Genomic DNA, 18614 nt, shown 5'->3' with positions numbered 1-18614 from the left:
CCTAGCAGGGCTGAGCAGGGTCCGGGATAGGGATGGGGGTGGATATATGGAAAGCTGGGATCAATCCCTGGTTATTCATGTCCACGGCAAATGCCCTACATGCTGTACTATTTCTCTGGTCCCTGATTCTTTTTGTAAATTTGTTTTTAATTTCTTAAAATGCTCCGTAATTAGTTTTTCCTTCCGTCTCTCCCCCATTGCCCCCACTTTTATAGCTTTACTATATTCTAATAGCCATATTGAGCGTGCAGTAAAATGAAGTTTGTTACTTTTGGTGGAAGGAGATGCTTTGTGGGTGGAGAGCCACTTGACTGATACTTAGCCCAGTGGCACTGCAGTGCTGAAGTTGACCCAGCTGGAGGCCCAGTCTTGCACCCTGCAGCACATAGGAGACGATTCATTGCCAGGATTCAGACTCAGGTCCTTGCCCCTGCTTGGCATGTGCTTTGCTTTTTTGAGGCAAACCCCTGGTCCCTCTAAGCAAACAAACAAAAAAAATGTTATGTATATATCTAAAATTATTCTGAACCTCAATAAAAACTATTATCTCAGTGGACTGGAAACATATGCTGCACGCAGTCATATCACTGCAAGAACCCCAAGTACTGCTACCAGCTAGCACTGCATAGAGTTGCCCCACACTTAGGACCCAGAGAGTTTGCTCCCACCTCTGGGTGTGACCTCAAAGCCAACATAGCAACAAGAGCAAACCTATTTCATTTCACTGTTTTGGGCCAAACATTTACTCTAGCAAATACTCTAGTGGAGATCACTTGCATTTTTAACCTTGCTGTCGGTTGCTTTATTTTCTAACTAAATGCTACTCAAGTATGAAATGCTGCCTAATCCCCATGCTTCTTGTAAGGGCACTAAGAGGAGACGGTCAAGGGCAGGAAACTGTGTCACATTATTAACCTTAAATTTTTGCTTGCTATCTATTATCATCAGTGTTAAGTATTACTGATTAAGTATGACAATTACTGAGGGCTTTTGTGTACAGTTTATTTGTTTAAGGGAATTGCCTTTTATTTCTAGTTGGACACAATTTTAATCAGGAATGGGTAAAAGAAATTTGTCTCTATGTACCTTTAAAGACAGACTCATACCTACATAGCATTTCAACTATTGATTCTTGGGATAATTCTTTGTAACTAAAGTCTTTTTAAAAAGCTAACAGGAAATGTACCCAAAAAATAAGTGAAAACATCTGTGTTCTTTGACTTGTTTTCTTAAGAAAATATACTAAGTAGGGCATCCATATATTTTATTAAAAGAATGTATCATTTTTTGATGACAATTATTAAATATCTTAGGACTATGAGTCATCTTTGTGTTTCCTAGAAGCCTACTTTTGCTAAATAAATAGATTTGGCACCCTTTACTGAATGTCTAAATATATCATAAAAAGGAAATCTGTCTGCAAAGTGATCATTTATTTGTAAAGTAGCATTTTGAGAATTTCAGATTCCGTGGTCCTTTTTTCCAATAATAAGAAGTGGTACATCTACATTATAGTACCTATAAATTTGGAACGATGCATTTTGTGTTTAAACACTTCAAAATACATTATATAAAGGATCCATGTAAGGATGGGAATTAGTCTGAGGAGAAGGTAGTTCAAAGGTGTGGGGCATGCAAGGTTGTGATCTTGATTCCCGGTGCCTTAGGATATGGCACCTTAGCAGCTCCAAGCACAGATTGTCTGGCAGTGCTACATTGCCAGGAGAGCAGGTATCATAACTGGCACCATCAGGCCGAGTATCACAGGAACTATCCTTAGTTTCTAACCAATGCTAAAGGTCACCCCCCTTCAGAAATAATAAGTTTGAAAGAATACTTTTTAGATTTATAACTTGTACTAGAGTTACAAACTCAGAATCTGATACCAGATAACTTGGCTAGTCCCACTCGGCATGCATGAAATGTAAATACTCTTGTTCAGACTACATATATGTAAAACAATCATTATTTCAGTGATGGAACATTTCATTTTGTTAGGAAGGGGATCTAAAGGAGAGGTTATAGAATAGTTAAGTTTACACTTAATTTTCACTGAACATTTCTCAATAATGTGTCATTGCCTATAAAGAGTATGTTAGAGAATTTGAATTCAATTTATTTATTTATTTATTTTTGGGTGTTTTTTTTTTTGGCTTTTTGGGTGACACCCGGCAATGCTCAGGGCTGACTTCTGGTTCTGCACTCAGGCATCACTCCTGGTGGTGCTCGGGGACCACATGTGACCCTGTGAATCGAACCCGGGTCGGCCGCATGCAAGGCAAATGCCCTACCCGCTGTACTGTCGCTCCAGTCCTTCTGAATTCAATTTAAATATGACACTGGGCGAGGAAGAAAAGTACATTGGGGGAGTGGGAAATTTCTGCCACAGAGACTGACTTGGGGGGTATGAGGAAAAGACACACACACACATATATACACACACATACACATATATATGCATATATATACATATATATAGTACAGAAATGTGAAGGTCAGAAGATATAAAGAATGATGGTGAAGAGGAAAAGTGCCTGCCATTGAATCAGGCTGGGAATTGGGAAGGATACTGGGGACATAGGTGGAGGGCAGTGGGAACTGGTGAAGGGATTGGAGGTGAAACAATATATACCTGAAACTCAATTATCTTTGTGATTTTGTAATTCATGATAATTCCATTTTTAAAAATCTAAACAAATTTAAAAGGAGAATAAAAGCAGTGTGACAAGAGTTTATTTTGATCTTGACAATAGAATCAGCTTGTGTAGAACCCAGAGTTCAGAGGGAACACTTTGTCAAGTGTTTGAAGTGTAATTGGAACAGGAAAAGCATAAGAGAGTATGATTCATTTTGTGTATTTGTAAAAAGATCGTTAAGAAGTTTAGTGCATGTGTGGTCGAAACCAAATAAATTCAAGCATTCTATGTGTAATGATAATAGAGCGAAATACGTAATTATGATTGTATTGGGAAAGTTAATGGTGCATAAAAACTACCGATGATATGTTTGTATCTCCAATAGAGACACTTATACTTTCTTTTATATAATCAGCACTTTAATCTGCAAAATTGGTTTATTAAAATATTTATTTTTTACAATGTTACTCAGAGATAAAAATTTCTTAAATTTCATTTGATCGCCACTCATACTGTTATTCTTTGTACAAGAGGTCCACAAGACATATTTGTAAAAATACTTGACTTTTCCTCTCTTGGTTTATTTGCTTTTTTCTATGTGTACTTACATTCACTGTTATCAAAGTCTCAGTAATACTCTGGAATGTTAGGTATTGGTTTCATAAGCACTGAACTCAACACATTGCTAAGTCACCAACCTCTAGGTGGTTATTTCTTGTGGACAAGTGTGGAACCACAAAGTTGTAGGTAAAAAGGACAAACTCATTTTCTCTAAGGAACAAGTACTGGTAATTCCACTATTGTTTCTTAAGACATTCTTGACATAGAGAACATTTTAGAGAGTAGATGTCTTAATAAAGACATTTGATCATAGGAATGATACGTAGTTATGACATAAAAATTCATTTGAATGTAAAAACTGGCAAGAGAAACAAAACAATGATTAACTAAAAGGTTTCTGTTTATTCTTTTTATATTTTCAATATCATAAATGCATTCCTTTTTCTTGTGCATACTGCATCAATGTTTTGACAAAAAGTGTGATGTGTTAGTCATTTTTATTTCAGTTCATTTGGCATTTAATGAGTTTGTACTTGTGTTAACATAGTGTTCTGAGTTTTGAGGGAATAAGAATATAGAAGAGACAATTCCTGACATAGATGAGAATATCAATATACTAAAAGATAGCAAATATCAAAGTTTGCAATCTTTTTTGATTGTACTAACAAGATCATTGACAGCATTCAATAACATCAATTGTATTACTAACAAAGAAATGAAATTATCTGAATATTATATCCTTATAAAATATGTAATAATTTCTTAAGAAAAACATTTATATATATAAATCATATATATAATCTTTTAAAGTTTTCAAACATTTTTCTAATAAGTATTCCGTATGGTAATAGACTTGTAATTATAGTTTTAAGAAAGTAAATAAATCACAATTTCACAATTTAAGAAAACATTAGGGTATTAAAAGCAAAAAATATGAAATTACCTAATAACAGCAACTTTACAGTTCTTGCATCTCGCTCAGCATCTTCCTGAAGCTTTTTCTCCAGTTCCTTAGATCTTTTGGCTGACTCCTTGCTTTCTGAACTAGCTCCACTTCCCATTTTCTAGAGTCAGATACTTGCCAGATTATTAGCTCAAACTTGTTTCAAATGATCAGAGAGTTCTGGTTTGGACACAGGATCCAACAGCAATGATCTTCTGAAGAAATCAACCACCCAATTCCCCCTTCTTTAAATTTCTACTTTGACTAAACAGATGCTTCTGATCTGTCACCTGATCAAGGGCGAAAGCCAAGCAATTCTGATGGATACTCGGGAGGGAATTCATTATGCTTTCAAATTACATGGCCAGTCCTGTCACTTATTTTGAAAACCTGCATTCTTTCTTTAATGAATAGGATATAATAATAATGTTCTGTACACTGAAGATGTTCTACAATGAGTAGTATGCATTGAGTGAAAGAGTTTCTTGGGAATGAGCTGCATTTATTGCTATTTAACGCTATTATCAGTAATCAACACCTTTCAGCTTATATTTGGATGTTTGGTCTTTAAATTCCTCATAAGAGTTATATATGATATTATCAGAGTATTTATGCTAAATTAACCAAATTTATGGAACTATATGCTAAGATTATAACATAATTTCTGTGAATCTCATAGTTTTTAATTAACTAGACAATAATTTATTAATAAGAAAATTGATATTTCTTAGAATCAAGTAGTGCTATATTTATAACTCTTACTATACATGTGGGAATCTCACAAACATAGAATCTAAAATAGGGCTCATATATTATTGATTTTAGTCTCAGAAGGTCCATTTCTATAAATTGTACTTTAAATGCTAGTGAGAGAATCAATCCATTAGCATAAATGGAGGACTCACTTGGTATACACTCTGAATTGCGTTCCATTTAGGCAGTGTATCAACTCGTTGGAACCATTAAACAACAGCTGCTATGGTGAGAGGAACTTTATTGATTTGGTACCATGGGAATAAAAAGCAATGTTCCTTAGAGCAGTAGGTCATTTGGTTCTTCCTAAAAAGTCACAAATGTAAATATACATAAATATGTTCCAAGCCTTTCAACTATCCCAATACATGCTATGTTGTTCTTGAAGATGGCAAAGATTGTGCTGTACAATATTTTCTTTATTTGAAACATAAAGCACTTTAGCTTTCAATTAATATTTTACTTGCAAACATTGTTGGTTACCTGGGGTAGCAGGCAAGATTCTCAATGTGTATTCTGTGAAATCGAAATATGCTTAACTAGGAAATCCTAGAATACAGTCAATCCATCAGTCTGTCAGAGTTGATTCTTCTTGTGGGATGATGTGCAAAATTTGAACAGGTGTATTTTTGCATAATCAAAATAAGAAAATAGGCTGTCAAAGTGAATACATCTTTCTGATTTGTTTATCTTATTTTAAAATATTACATTGCCAATATGTAAGCACAGTCAAATATTGGTTCAATGTTATGATATGACAGTATAAAGATATGGAAAGGTTGATATACAAGGACTCATGCAAATCACATAGTATTGCTTTTACAATGCAAAAGTCTTGCTTCAGAGGAATAGGATTTGTACTGCACAGTTTATTTATAGTCTTATTTGAAGAGAGTCTTTTCTGACAGTAACACAAAAGAGCTCAAACACTAAAATATATTATTTAGTCTAAAGAGGTAGTATAGGAGTTAAGGTGCTTGCCTTGCATGTGGCTGCCCTGGTTTGAGTCCTGGTAAACCACATATGGGACCCCAAGCACTTTTATGAGTGACTCCAAAGCACATAACCAGGGATAATCTCTGAGCACTCTCTGATGTGGGAAGAAAACCAAAATAATTGAATAAACAAATAAATAATTTGCCTATTTCATATTAAATTGAACTCATGCCAAACCCTGCAAATACATGATTTTTTCAAGATATCTTTTAAAAATAGATTAAGAAATATTTTTAAGAAGATTACAAGGATAAAACTTTACACATTCTATGGCAGCTATAAACTCAGAGGTGCTTCATATAATTAATCTTCAAGTAAAATTTTCTCATAATTTCCTTCAGGGATAAATTTGGCTTTGAAAGGATTTGTGCTTTCAAATCCTTTTCTAAATGGGTTACAGACAAGATCTTTCAGAAATAAAAGTCTACATTTTCTACTTTCTCACATCTCTCCCTTGGGTGCCTGGTACACAATTTCACTAATGAACTGGGGTTGTTAATACAGCTATTAGCCAATATTGCTTCACTTAGGATACTAGCAGTACAGACCTAAGAAAATGATGAAAATAAGGTACTAAATTTCATTAGCATGTGGACAACTTATTAACTTGGATGTTTTCCATAGTATTTTGCAAATTGCTAATCATATAAAATATTGGATATTTTTCTTATAAATAAAAATACAGGGTTCCTCTTCTGGGGTCTTCTGAGGTGAGAGATGGTTAAGATTTCTTCCTAAGTTTCTCTATCCTGGTAGACCTATCTCAGAACTCTAGAAATTTTAGGGTTTCTAAAAAGCAAAGAAACATAAAAATAATAAAAATCACGACCAGTAAAGATACCCACATCTATAATCATAGCTTCTAGTTCAATGTTTATTTTCTCTCAATTTAAAAGTATTATCACATCTACTCTGTTTTTAATCCATGGTCTATAGTGAGGAGGTCATTGATGATCAAAATGTTTTAAGAAGTATAGCTATAAATAGCATTTGTTTTTGAAAACAAGAACCATACGCTACTAAATCATAAACATCATATTACATTTTTATGTTTTCAGCTAAGAGAGATGAATTTGCATGTACACAGGCAAAGGCACAATACATTTCTGTTGTCAAACAGAAAATAGAGGCAGAAGCATTGTGCCTTATAGGAAAATCATGATGAAATGCAATTAAGCTATATTCAAATATAAAAGCTTTCCTTTTGCCACAGCTTGGATAGAATCAGAAGGTGCCATGTTGAGCACAATAAGTCATAAGAGAATAGCAAATTATGTGTGATTTTACTTGTATATTGTATATATCCTTGTAGCACTGTCGTCCCGTTGTTCATCTCTTTGCTCGAATGGGCATTGGTAACATCTCTATTGTGAGACTTGTTATTGCTTTTGGCATATCGAATACACCACAGGTAGCTTGCCAGGCTCTGCCGCGCAGGTGGGATACCAGGATGCTCTTAGTAGCTTTCCAGGCTCTCCCAGAGGGACAGAGGAATCGAACCCAGGTCAGCTGCATGCAAGGCAAACGCCCTACCCACTGTGCATTGGCTCCAGTCCATGTTGTATGTAAAGAAAAACAAAAAAGATAAAGAAAAGGAGATGGCTAACGATCCAGGAAATTTTAATTTTAACAACAGAACTGAGGTTACTAAGGATGGAGATGTAAGGGTGGGGTAAAAGGTGGATAGAGCAGATGAAGAGTTACATAAAGTCAGTCGTGGAGGTGGTGGTAAAGGTGCAGTAACTATACAGAAGAAGCACAAACATGAACATTAATGTAAGCCACATTATCTCAAAAATAACAATAATGAATTAAAATTGAAACAATCTTGATAATGGCTTTTAAGAACATTTTCAGAAATTTTTTAATTGCAGCAGATATGACTAATTTTTTTTGTCATCAGATAGACAAGAAATGAAGTAGAATTTAGAGTGCCTTTGTCTCTTAAAGTCACTGATATAAGTTTGGTTTGTGTGAATGTTTCCTTTCTCTAGTCTTGGTCAGGGTTCTTGGAATCTTCAGCAGGGACTATTAGCCTTTAAGATATTTTAGTAAGCATTTATATATGGATAATTCAATCCTTCTATCCCTTATGTTCCTTTTATTATTGATATTTCACCCTTGTTTTTGGAGATCTCTTTTTAACAGCATTAAGAGTTTTTCTTATAGTCATCAATCTGAATTTCTACTGATATTGTGACAGAAGACTGACTAAAATGAATGGCTTTTTTATTTGTTGGTTTTGGTGCCACACCAGCTGTGCTCAAGGCTTACTCCTGGCTCTATGCTCAGGGATCATTCCTAACGAGGCTTGAGGACTCTATGGTGCTGGGGATCAAACCTGCTTGACAAGTGCTGTTCCCACTAAACTATATAGCTGGCCCCAGTAAATGGTTTTGATGGCTCAGATCTTTCTGGAAAATTTTAATACAGGATGCTATCTGTTTCATTATTTATTTTGTATCCTTATAGAAGCTGTTGACTCTAGGCATTGGGTCCCTGAGCGGTTTGAGTCTTGGCTGCCTTAGCAATAACCTTTATCTTTATATATTCCCATGAAATTTGAGGCGAACCATCCTTCCTTTACTAATAGTACTCAAATGTGCACTTCTGGAAACTGCCTACATGGCATTTTCTCTAGAGAGTTTATATGCCCAGGGAATTCCTGAAAGCAGCCTTTTCATCTTGTGGGAATAGGGTAAAACTTCGTGTTTCAACTTATTACATTCAGATGGTGCAATAAGTTTATAATGTCAACACTAAGCAGTTCCTATAATTTAAGGGCCTATACGAACAGCATTTTTATTCACTGGAGTTGATGTCTACCTCATTCAATATATTCTTATTTTTTTATTATGGCAGGGTGCTATTTAATGACGAACACATATAATATTATAGATCTAATTTTCAAAGATGACAGGCAAATTGTTTTCTATAAAGGATAAATTCCTGCAAAACAAAATTTTATTTTAAAAGTTTTTAGATATCTCAATATAACATTTCCACTATGTATTCCCTAAAACTTGCTTCTTATCCACTTTAGTTCTGATTATTATTCCAAACTCTTAGATTTCCTGCCTCTAATCTCTGTCCCAGCTTAACCTAACCTGTCTGATTATGCCAGACAAAATTGCTTTAGACCAAAGTCTCACTGTTATTTTTTGCTAGGATAGCCAAGGATTCCACATCTATTACTTTTCTCATATTTATCCCATAATTTACTGAATAATTTAGTTATCTCCACTCAACTATGCAGATATATTCCCTACTACATTTCATAATATATTTTCCATTAGAGTTAGCCTTTTGAATTTTGCTCCATTTTTGAAATCATTATTTTCCTTAAAAATATGTAAGTATGAGGTATTTGCTCCAGAGTTATCATGGAAACTGACTGATTAAACCATTGAGATAATTTTATAATTATATATGCCATCATAGCAGAGCCTGGCAAGCTCTCCGTGGTGTATTCAATATGCCCAAAAAGTAACAATGATGGGTCTCATTCCCCTGGTCCTGAAAGAGCCTCCAATGCAGCACCGTTGGGATGGACAAGTAAGGAGAGGCTGCTAAAATCTCAGGGCTAGGACAAATGGAGACGTTATTGGCACCTGCTCGAGCAAATGGATGAACAACAGGATGACAGTGATACAGTGACACAGTGATTATGTGCTAGAGATGAGAAACTTGGCAATATACAAATAGGGTACTATTAGGTACTTCCTCTCATAGAGGTTAAATTCTATTGTATCAGTGTATAGGGGAGTTCACAGATGAAAAATGTTTTTTGTATGTCTGTTTAGGTTGGGAGCCATATTTAGCAGTGTTAAGGCTTTCCCCCTGCCCCTGCACTCAAGAACTATTGCTAGAGGGAATTGGATAACCATATGGGTACTGAGGCTTGAACCCCTGGTTGATTGTGTGCAAGGCAAGCACCCTAAACTGTTCTATCACTCCAGATTCTTATAAGAATAAAAAGTGATAGAACTTTCAAATAAATAGAACTAGAGCTGTTTACAAGTGGAAAGAACAAAAAACTGAATATACATGTGATTATGTAAAGTTGGTTATGCATATATGGTTTCCCATATTCTGGGAAACTTCATCAAAAAAGTGTGTTTGAAAAAGGTTTCCTGAAAATTGACTTTAATATTAAAAATACATGCAGAAAAATCATTATAAAGCCTTATTTAGAATTATTTCTATGAATAAAGGAAGAAAATTGGCAGGACAAAAATAATTGCAATACAGTTGAAACAGACAATGCAGACAATTTTATGTAGGTGGAGTTCTAAAGCTGACATGGTGTCCAGGTTTATACTGAGATGCCCTCAAAGATTAAACCAGCTTATATCATTTAATGACCATACAAACTAGGGAGTAGGTAAGTAGTATAAGGCTTATATTTGATATTTATGATGTGATTTTACTCTACAAGTCCAATTAGAAATTTAGATATTCTTCCAACTGCCATATTTATGCATTCCAAATACCTGGTCAGATGTTCAATTTTTTTTTTTACTGGTTCGGTCTCTGAATGTACTGGATCCATTGTAATCTTGACATGATCTAAAACCCTGTTTATTGGGCCAGAGAGAGAGTCCAGAGGTCAAAATATTTGCCTTGCACTAGCTGACCCTGGTTTGGTCTCCAGCACTGCATATGGTTTAACCTTTGAGCACTGCCCGGAGTGAAACCTGAGCACAAAACTAGGAGTAATTTCTGAGCACCACTGGGTGTGGCCCCAAAAGAACAACAACAAAAAGCCACTTACATTAATTTCCATATATATCCTCTCTTTCATGGGGGTCATGAGACTGCTAATGTTCTCAAGGTAACATAATCCACTCTAACCCCATTAAGTACTTTCAGTAAATGTACTTTCAGTGAACGTACTCTATACACTAATCCTGATGTCAAATATTTTCCATCTAAGATAACCCTTCTGGTGTCTATTTTGTATCTTATTGTCTTTATAACTTTAAGGAAGCCTGGGTCTATAACTGTATTTCCTATTATTAATTATAAAGAATTGTTACAATAATGCTGAAGCTCCTCTCTCATAAGGACAACCTTTATTATTTTATCTTATTTTGTTTTGTAGGCCATACAGAGGAAGGCTCAGGGTTTACTTAGAGATCACTACTGGAAGAGCTTATGTAGTGCTAGTGACAAAACTGGTATCATATGCGTGCAAGGCCTGCACCCTAACTCTTGTACTATCTTTCCAGCCCCTTTATTACTTCAATACATAAAAAGTTATTCGGTCAATTTCTAAAATATCACTAATTTTCAAATTGTGGAGCCAACTTCTCTTTTTGTTGTCGTTCTGTACCATTTGTCATTGATCATAAAAAAAAATGTGTACACAATGAACATCCACTTTCCTTTAATCTAGCACTCTTAAATAATTCCCACTCCTAACATTTTCTGTTTATCTTCTCTCTCGGTCTCTCTGTCTCTCTGTTTCTCTCTCTCTATCCCACCCCCTTCCTCCTGACTCTTGCAAATGGATGTGTTTGTAGCTTTGTTGCTCATGTGAGATCTTTATGGCATCCAATTCAGACTTTTCTGGGTTAGGTTATGCTATAAATAGATTATTGTTACTGACCTTCTTTGCAGTAGCCTTTGGTTGAATGCTACCTCCTAAGGCAAAAACCTCTGTTTAGACTACAAGTAAGGGGAAATACTAGCCTTTAAAAGGAAATCACAATAATTGAACTCAAATATGTTCCTGAAAAGATGCAGGCTTGGAAGTGGGAAGGAACCAGTGGACATAGTTGGAGGAAGTTGACACTGATGGTAGTATTGGTACAGAAACATTATATGCCTGAAACTCTGTATCACTGTATCACTGTCATCCCATTGTTCATCAATTCACTCGAGCGGGAGGGGGGCGCCAGCAACGACTCTATTCGTCCCAGCCCTGAGGTTTTAGCAGCATCTCCTTACTCGTTTTTCCAACAATTGGAGGCTCTTTTCAGGATCAGGGAAATGAGACCTGTTCTGTTACTGTATTTGGCATATCGAATACGCCACGGGGAGCTTGCCAGCCTCTTCTGTAAAGGAAAAGGGAAAAGGAAACGAAAGGAAGTAAAGCATCTATGTTAGCTAATGAAGAATTAATGTACCACTATTATGTATATTTTCATTTTTGAGAACCCTAATTAACAGAATCAAATATAGAGGCAATAATGACTCCAAATATATTAAAAAACAAGGTGAAAAGCCCATGAAACTGCTCAAGAGCATTTAGTTATCAAGGAGGGGGCTATGGCTGAGTGGTAGGGTGGCAGCAGGCAGTGAGTACAGGCTCCAGTGCAGCAAGGCTCCAGAGATCCCCCAGCACTTCAGTGTGAGACGGCAACAGGGGAAAGGAAGAGATAAAGACACAAGTCTCACCTTTGAATAAGACCTTGGGGTGAGGGAAGACGGTATCAGAGAGCTTCACAGGCTGAGTGCAATAGTTTTCATGTAGAAGACCCAGATTAAGTCCCAGGTATTTGCACTGTCTCCCCAGCATGGCCAGGAGCAAACCCCAAGCAATGCTGGGTATGCATGCGACCCCACCCCAGCCCTCAAAAAAATAACCACAGACCTGGGTAACATACACCTTAGTGGTTTGCTTAAAACATTTTGCTATTCAACAAGGCTATTTGCTCCTCACTCAAGGACTTGAGAATAAAGATCTGATCTATCTCTCTCAATTCTACACCAAGGGCATACTGATTGCTAGGCACGTAAATGGGCACTTAAACAGATGTTGGATGAAAGGATGGGAAAGTCAGAGAAATAAGTCATTTTAGGAAAAACAAAATTTGCTACAAATTAGTGATAAATAGAAATTTAAAAAAAAACACAACACACACACTCTCCTTGGCTTTTAGCTACTGCTCCAATTGAATGATTTTTAGGACCAAAAGAAATGCAAGCCCTAGATAAAACTCTATTATGAAAAATTTGTAAGTCATAGTGCATGAATTTGTTTAAAAGTTGAAAATAAGTAAATATAACAAAAGGGGACATTTGTCACCTTTACCAGTCTAAAAGGTCCAAGTGAAATCAAACTATTTAGCGTTTTTTATGTTCCAGTACTCGCAATGTTATTCTAAATCTTCAATGAGTTTCACTCGTTTCCATTGAATATTAGGATTAAGGTACTATTAGAATTAAGCAGTAAGCTAGGTAATTTTTAAAGTTTCAAATAAAAGTTAGGGCCTGGAGTGATAACACAGGAGGTAAGGCAAACGCCTTGCACTCGTCTGACCCAGGTTCAAATTCCAGCATCCCATATGGCCCCCTGAGCACCGCCAGGGGTAATTCCTGAGTGCATGAGTCAGTAGTGACCCCTGTGCATCGCCGGGTGTGACCCAAAAAGCAAAAAAAGAAAGGTTAAATATAGAGATATTGTTCAATTGAGATTAACAGATGGGTTTATGCTGAGGCTAGATAAGGGTTACTATAAGCATTGGATTATTGTTGAGCTAGGGTTAGTATCAGGTGCTGTGTGAGTTATAGGATAGTTTTTTTAATTATTAAAGTTGAAAATAAATCTCAAATACAGGAAGATTGTACAATTGAGGCTAATAGTTAAATTTAGGCCTAAGCCGGTGTCAGAGTTAGTCTAAGAATGTTAACTTGATTAGGGTTGTTAATCTAAAATTTAATCTTAACCCAAACTATGATTTGACTTAAGGTTTTGTTAGAATTAGGGAGTAGGTTTTGTTATTTTTAGAGTGGAAATGAATCATTCTATATTAACTTTTAAATATAGGATGATTGCACAATTGAGGCTAACAATTAAGTTTTAGTCAAAGCTAGGGTAAGGGGTACTATAAGGATATGGACTATATAATGCTTTGACTAATCCTTCTGTATTGAATCTTTCTGGGTCTCTATTCATGAAACTTATATTGCTCCCCTTGAATTCATCCCAGAATTCTATTGTCTGCTATTTATTTTGAGAAAATTTTTCCATCTCCTTCTCTTATCTGGAGGTTTTGTGCATCTCATCTTGCAGCTCACTGGTTCTGTCCTCAGTTGCTGTTACTCTGCTTTTGAGACCTTCCAGTAAGATTTTCATTTTACCACCAAATTTTTTAGTTCTATCATTTATGTTTATAGTTTTCTCATTTCTGCTCTTTTATTTTTATTTTTTTTTTATTTTATGTTTTGGGTGGTGGTGGTGGGCTATTTATTTGTTCTATTGCTTCTTTGAGCTCAGTTAACATCCTCAACATTTCTACTGTAAAGTACATATCAAAGGGATTATATAGCTAGTTGTTACTGATTGAGTTTCAGGGCTACAATCTTTACTCACTAAGTGTAGTGGGGTTCTGCATTGCTTTCACATTGTGGTTTTTGCAGTCTGAAGGTGTTTTTGTGTATTGGTGTGTAGATGTGTTACTAGTGTTAGGATGTCAATACATTTTTCCTGTGAGGTATGAAGAAGTGAGGAATCATGGCACTTTAAGGGTTCCCGAACTTGAGTCAAAATGACAACTTCTAAGTGCAGTTACCTAGCCATGTTCTGAGAAGCTTTGAGCTCACAAAACCAGGGACAGCGCTGAATCAGGGTTTAGCAGGGGACCAGGAAAGTTTTACAGGGTCATTGACAAGGTGAAACGGCAATTTATGAGGCAGCTTCCTAACTAGGTTTAGAGACAAATTTTATTTTTTCTGTTGTTTCTGGAGATGGGGCCAAGATGACCAGGGAGCATCCCGGCTTCACAGAGGTCATGAACTGTGGGTGAAAAATCAGTTCCATTGATATTTGTTGTAATTTGAAAACTTAACTTTTTACTACTTAATTTTATTTGTCTTGTTTCCAAATGTGAAGCTAGATGACTGATTTCATATCCCCCCTATTGTCTAATATATTAATTCAATGCTTAAGTAATCCTCTGAGCACTACATTTACTGTATCCAACATATTTTGATAAGTGATATTTTTATTTTTCATTTATTTTTAAATTTTCTCTTGTTATTTCTTTTCTGACCTATGTGCTACTTAAAGCTAGCTAAAATATGCTGTTTATTTTCCAAGAATTCAGCGGATTTCTAACTCAATTTTTGTTACTGACTTCTAGTTTAATTCCATTATGATCCAAGAATAAGCTTTATGCTCTTTAACATTTTTGGAACTATGATTTATGACTCATAACAGATTCTCTCAGAAAATGTCCCATGCATAGATGTGTATTCTGCTGTTGTTGGATGAGACAATCTAAGCACTATGTTTATTACATTCAGCCAACTAAAATTATTACTATTTTTTTAATTACATCTTTGTTGAGGCAATGCTTGCTGGATCCATTCATTTCCGTTCAAGGGATATTGACATCCCCAATTATGGTATGAGTTCCTTCAAGGGCCTAAAAGTCCTTGAATATCTATAAATTTGTTTGTTTGTTTTCTGTTGTTATTTTGAGTGCACACCCAGCTCTGTGGACTGGCTCAGTACTCTGGCTTCGCTGCTGATTTGAGGGACAATAGGGGGTGTCAGTGATCAAACCTGGGTCAGCTACATGGCAAAGCAAGCCTACCCACTGTGTAATAATTCTAGTGTCTCTAAGTTATCATTTTTTTTCATGTAACTTGATAACTTCTTGCTACACATATACACTTAAGAATTGTTAATTGTGTAATCACTGGGCAGCTAGGGAGCCCCACGGCTTGAGCCACTCCCCCACCTGGGATGGCCAATGCCATGGGCAGATGAAGGAGGAAACAAGGGTACAGGCTGGTTGATGATCAGTTGCTGTTTATTCCATTCTCCCTAGTCTCACTAAGCTTCTCATTCTAGTCTCATGCTGCCCCTCATTCCTGTCTTCTCCTGTCTCTCCTGCTTATCTCTCCACACTCTATCTCGCAGCCACATCTCTTGTCTCTCCACGTGCCTGCTCCTGCAGTCTTCCTCTACATTCTTCTCCCTCTGTCCCCCTTGCTTGTCTCTCTGACCTCCATCTTGCTGCCCCTGATCTCTCTCTAGTCTCTCCCCAACTCCTACTATTGGGGGTAGTCACCATAGCCAGTCAGGTAGCACAACCAACATATCTAAAGCTCTTTCTGATCACCAATCAGGCTCAAGAGAAGGAAATAGTACCTATGGGTGTTTCTCCTGTCCTTAGCCCAATAACTTAGTCAACATCTTACTTTTTGGATCATGAGAGAATTTGTCCATGAACATGCTCTTAACTTATAGTTAAGTATTATGGCGCTATGGCCAGGCCCATTTTGATGCGCGGGTAGTTCACAGCTTGCGTGGGTTCATCCAGTCCCTCGTTGGGACCATGATTTTCGAGAGCTAGGAATTAAGGGCAACTGAGGCTTAAGTTGAGAGAACATGCACAGGAGTGAATATCATTTGAAGTCCATTAACTCCCAAGTTACAAAAGCATAGCATTAACTGTCTTCCTCTGTCTATACAAGGAGGATGTTGCTCTGAATTAACTATGTAAAGAACTTAAGGAGAAGAGAAAAACAATATTTACAAGTTAACAGAGTCTGATTAGGAGAAAAAGGTCATTAACCTTTGGGGGATCAATGAACAAACCCAAACTCCTTGTGGCCAGGGAGCAAGGGCAAACCAATGTTATCCTACAGTTAATACCTTCTTAACAAAAGATATGACACCTTTATAATTAGTTTATGTCCCACTTTTATAAAATATCTGATAAGCTTCTTATTTGGTTGTTCTATATGTAGAAACTGGCAAGCTACCGAGAGTATCAGAGCCCTCTCAGCAGAGCCTGGCAAGCTACCCGTGTGTATTGGATATGCCAAAAACTGTAACAATAAGTCTCTTAATGAGAGACATTACTGGTGCCCGCTCAAACAAATTGAGCAATGGGATGACAGTGACTACTTTGCAATGACAGTAGTTTGTATAGCTATTTTTGCTTTCTTGTCATGAATTTTCAAGTGTGTTTCTCCATTTACTCTATATGTATTCTTATATTTAAAGTAATTTTTTTAATAGGCAAACAAAGAATTGGATCATACTTTTAAAAAGTTTATTGCATTAAAATTTTATTTATATCTGGATCTCATTATGGTAATAATCATGTCTTTAATAAAACTTTTAAAGAAATTCTGTGCTAAAATATTTTGGGATTTATGTGAAATAAGTAAGTCCTACAAATTTAATCTTCTTCCCTAAATTTTGTATACACACTGTGGTTTGCCAAGTTGTTCAAGATAATTTGTAATTAATATTCCAACACCAATATTGCATTCAATATTCCAACATCAATCTCACCACCTTCATCATCTTCCCTCCACCGTTGTCTCAAATTTGCCCAACCACTCTTCAAGTCTGCTCCCATAGTAAGCTCACACTAATTTATTTTATATTGCATGTTATCAGTCAATTACTAAGAGAATGATAAAAAAATATTGGCCTGACAAAAATCAGTGTAAATTGTTGTATCTCATTTTTAAAACATTAAGTCCCTGTATGAAGGATTACTATAATGTTGTTATAGATGAGGCATTTTGTGTTATTGTTTGTTAGATGAGAGTAATGGCCTTCTATGTTACAAGTATCCACCTGTGCTACTACCAAATTATCTGTGTTGTAGAGTTTGAAGATGTTGAGCGGCAGCAAAACATTTTCAGAAGCTTTATTTCTGGATGAAGCTTGATCCCTAGACAATGAATGGAGTCAGGCCAGAGGCATGGTGGCAGTTTTGCAGTGTGGGAGCAAGTGACTTCCAGGGCTCTGTTTGGGCAGCCAACTAGCTGCCCCAAATCCTTCAAATACCTGCACCTGGCTGAGATATCTGGGGCATCAAGAGGTGTGGGCCAGCCCAGGGCCTGCCAAACAGCCACAACAACCACTTGCTCCCACACTGCAAAACTGCCACCATGCCTCTGGCAATACTCCATTGTCTTGAGACTGAGCTTCACCCAGAAATTAACCTGCCGAAATTCAGGTATGTGGGTCTTTGTTATAGAAATTTTTAGGCTTTCTCTGAGTCAGGACAGACTATCTCTCCCCACCTCCCTGCACTTCTGGAGGGTCATAGTTTTTGATCCACTATCACAGTATTTGCTTTTTATGTGATATATTTTCAGTATTAATGATCAAAAATGATTGATATTTACCACATATATTTATGTTTCTAATATGCTGCTCATGTTATGACTATTTTTGTCTTCCACCTTTATCTAACATTTTGACTTTAAATGAGCATTACACAATTCTATTTCCTTTCTTTTCTTAAAACGTAATCATTCTTTTTGAAAAAATAAACGTAGATTCTGGAGAGATGGTACATCAGAGAAATGAGAGAAGGTGCTTGCTTTGTGCATGGCTGACCTGGGTTTGATCCTTAGGACCTCATATTGAACCCTGAGTCAGCAAGGAGTGATCACTGATTGCAGAGCACAGCTGAGTGTGGCCCCAAACAAAAAACAAACAAAAAGCTTCAGTTTTTTTAATAATGTTATAACTAATCCAAATACACTGCAAATAATAGTATACAGTATCATAAATAAGTGGTGTAAGTACTGCAGTGAATGAATCTTGGTTGTTCTCTTCTGTCTTCAGGTCCTGATATCATTGCTGTCTTTGATATATATAATATTTAAATGTACCTATAAACAAACATACATAATTGCATGCAGTATTGATAATATTGTTTTGAACAAAATGACTACTTTTCTCCAAAAAAAAACCCAATATTTTAACTCTTCCTTCAGATAAAGTTTACTGGTTGAAA

At 36.2% G+C, this 18614-nt stretch overlaps 2 protein-coding genes across 5 annotated transcripts in view; one reads left to right on the top strand and one right to left on the bottom strand.

The window, feature by feature from the left end:
* The window catches only part of GNAT3 (G protein subunit alpha transducin 3), a 45327-nt gene extending 41069 nt beyond the window's left edge, over window positions 1–4258 (bottom strand). The window contains exon 1 of the mRNA XM_004602138.3: window positions 4141–4258. Coding sequence (XP_004602195.1) covers window positions 4141–4258 — 118 coding nt within the window. The remainder of the gene's footprint in view (window positions 1–4140) is intronic.
* The window catches only part of CD36 (CD36 molecule), a 170202-nt gene that overhangs the window by 15728 nt on the left and 135860 nt on the right, over window positions 1–18614 (top strand). The gene's annotated exons all lie outside the window — the stretch shown is intronic.

Source organism: Sorex araneus, chromosome 1 (genome assembly GCF_027595985.1).
Source record: "Sorex araneus isolate mSorAra2 chromosome 1, mSorAra2.pri, whole genome shotgun sequence".
In the NCBI taxonomy this organism is placed as follows: Eukaryota; Metazoa; Chordata; class Mammalia; order Eulipotyphla; family Soricidae; genus Sorex; species Sorex araneus.
This window is presented reverse-complemented; position numbering and strand designations above follow the sequence as displayed.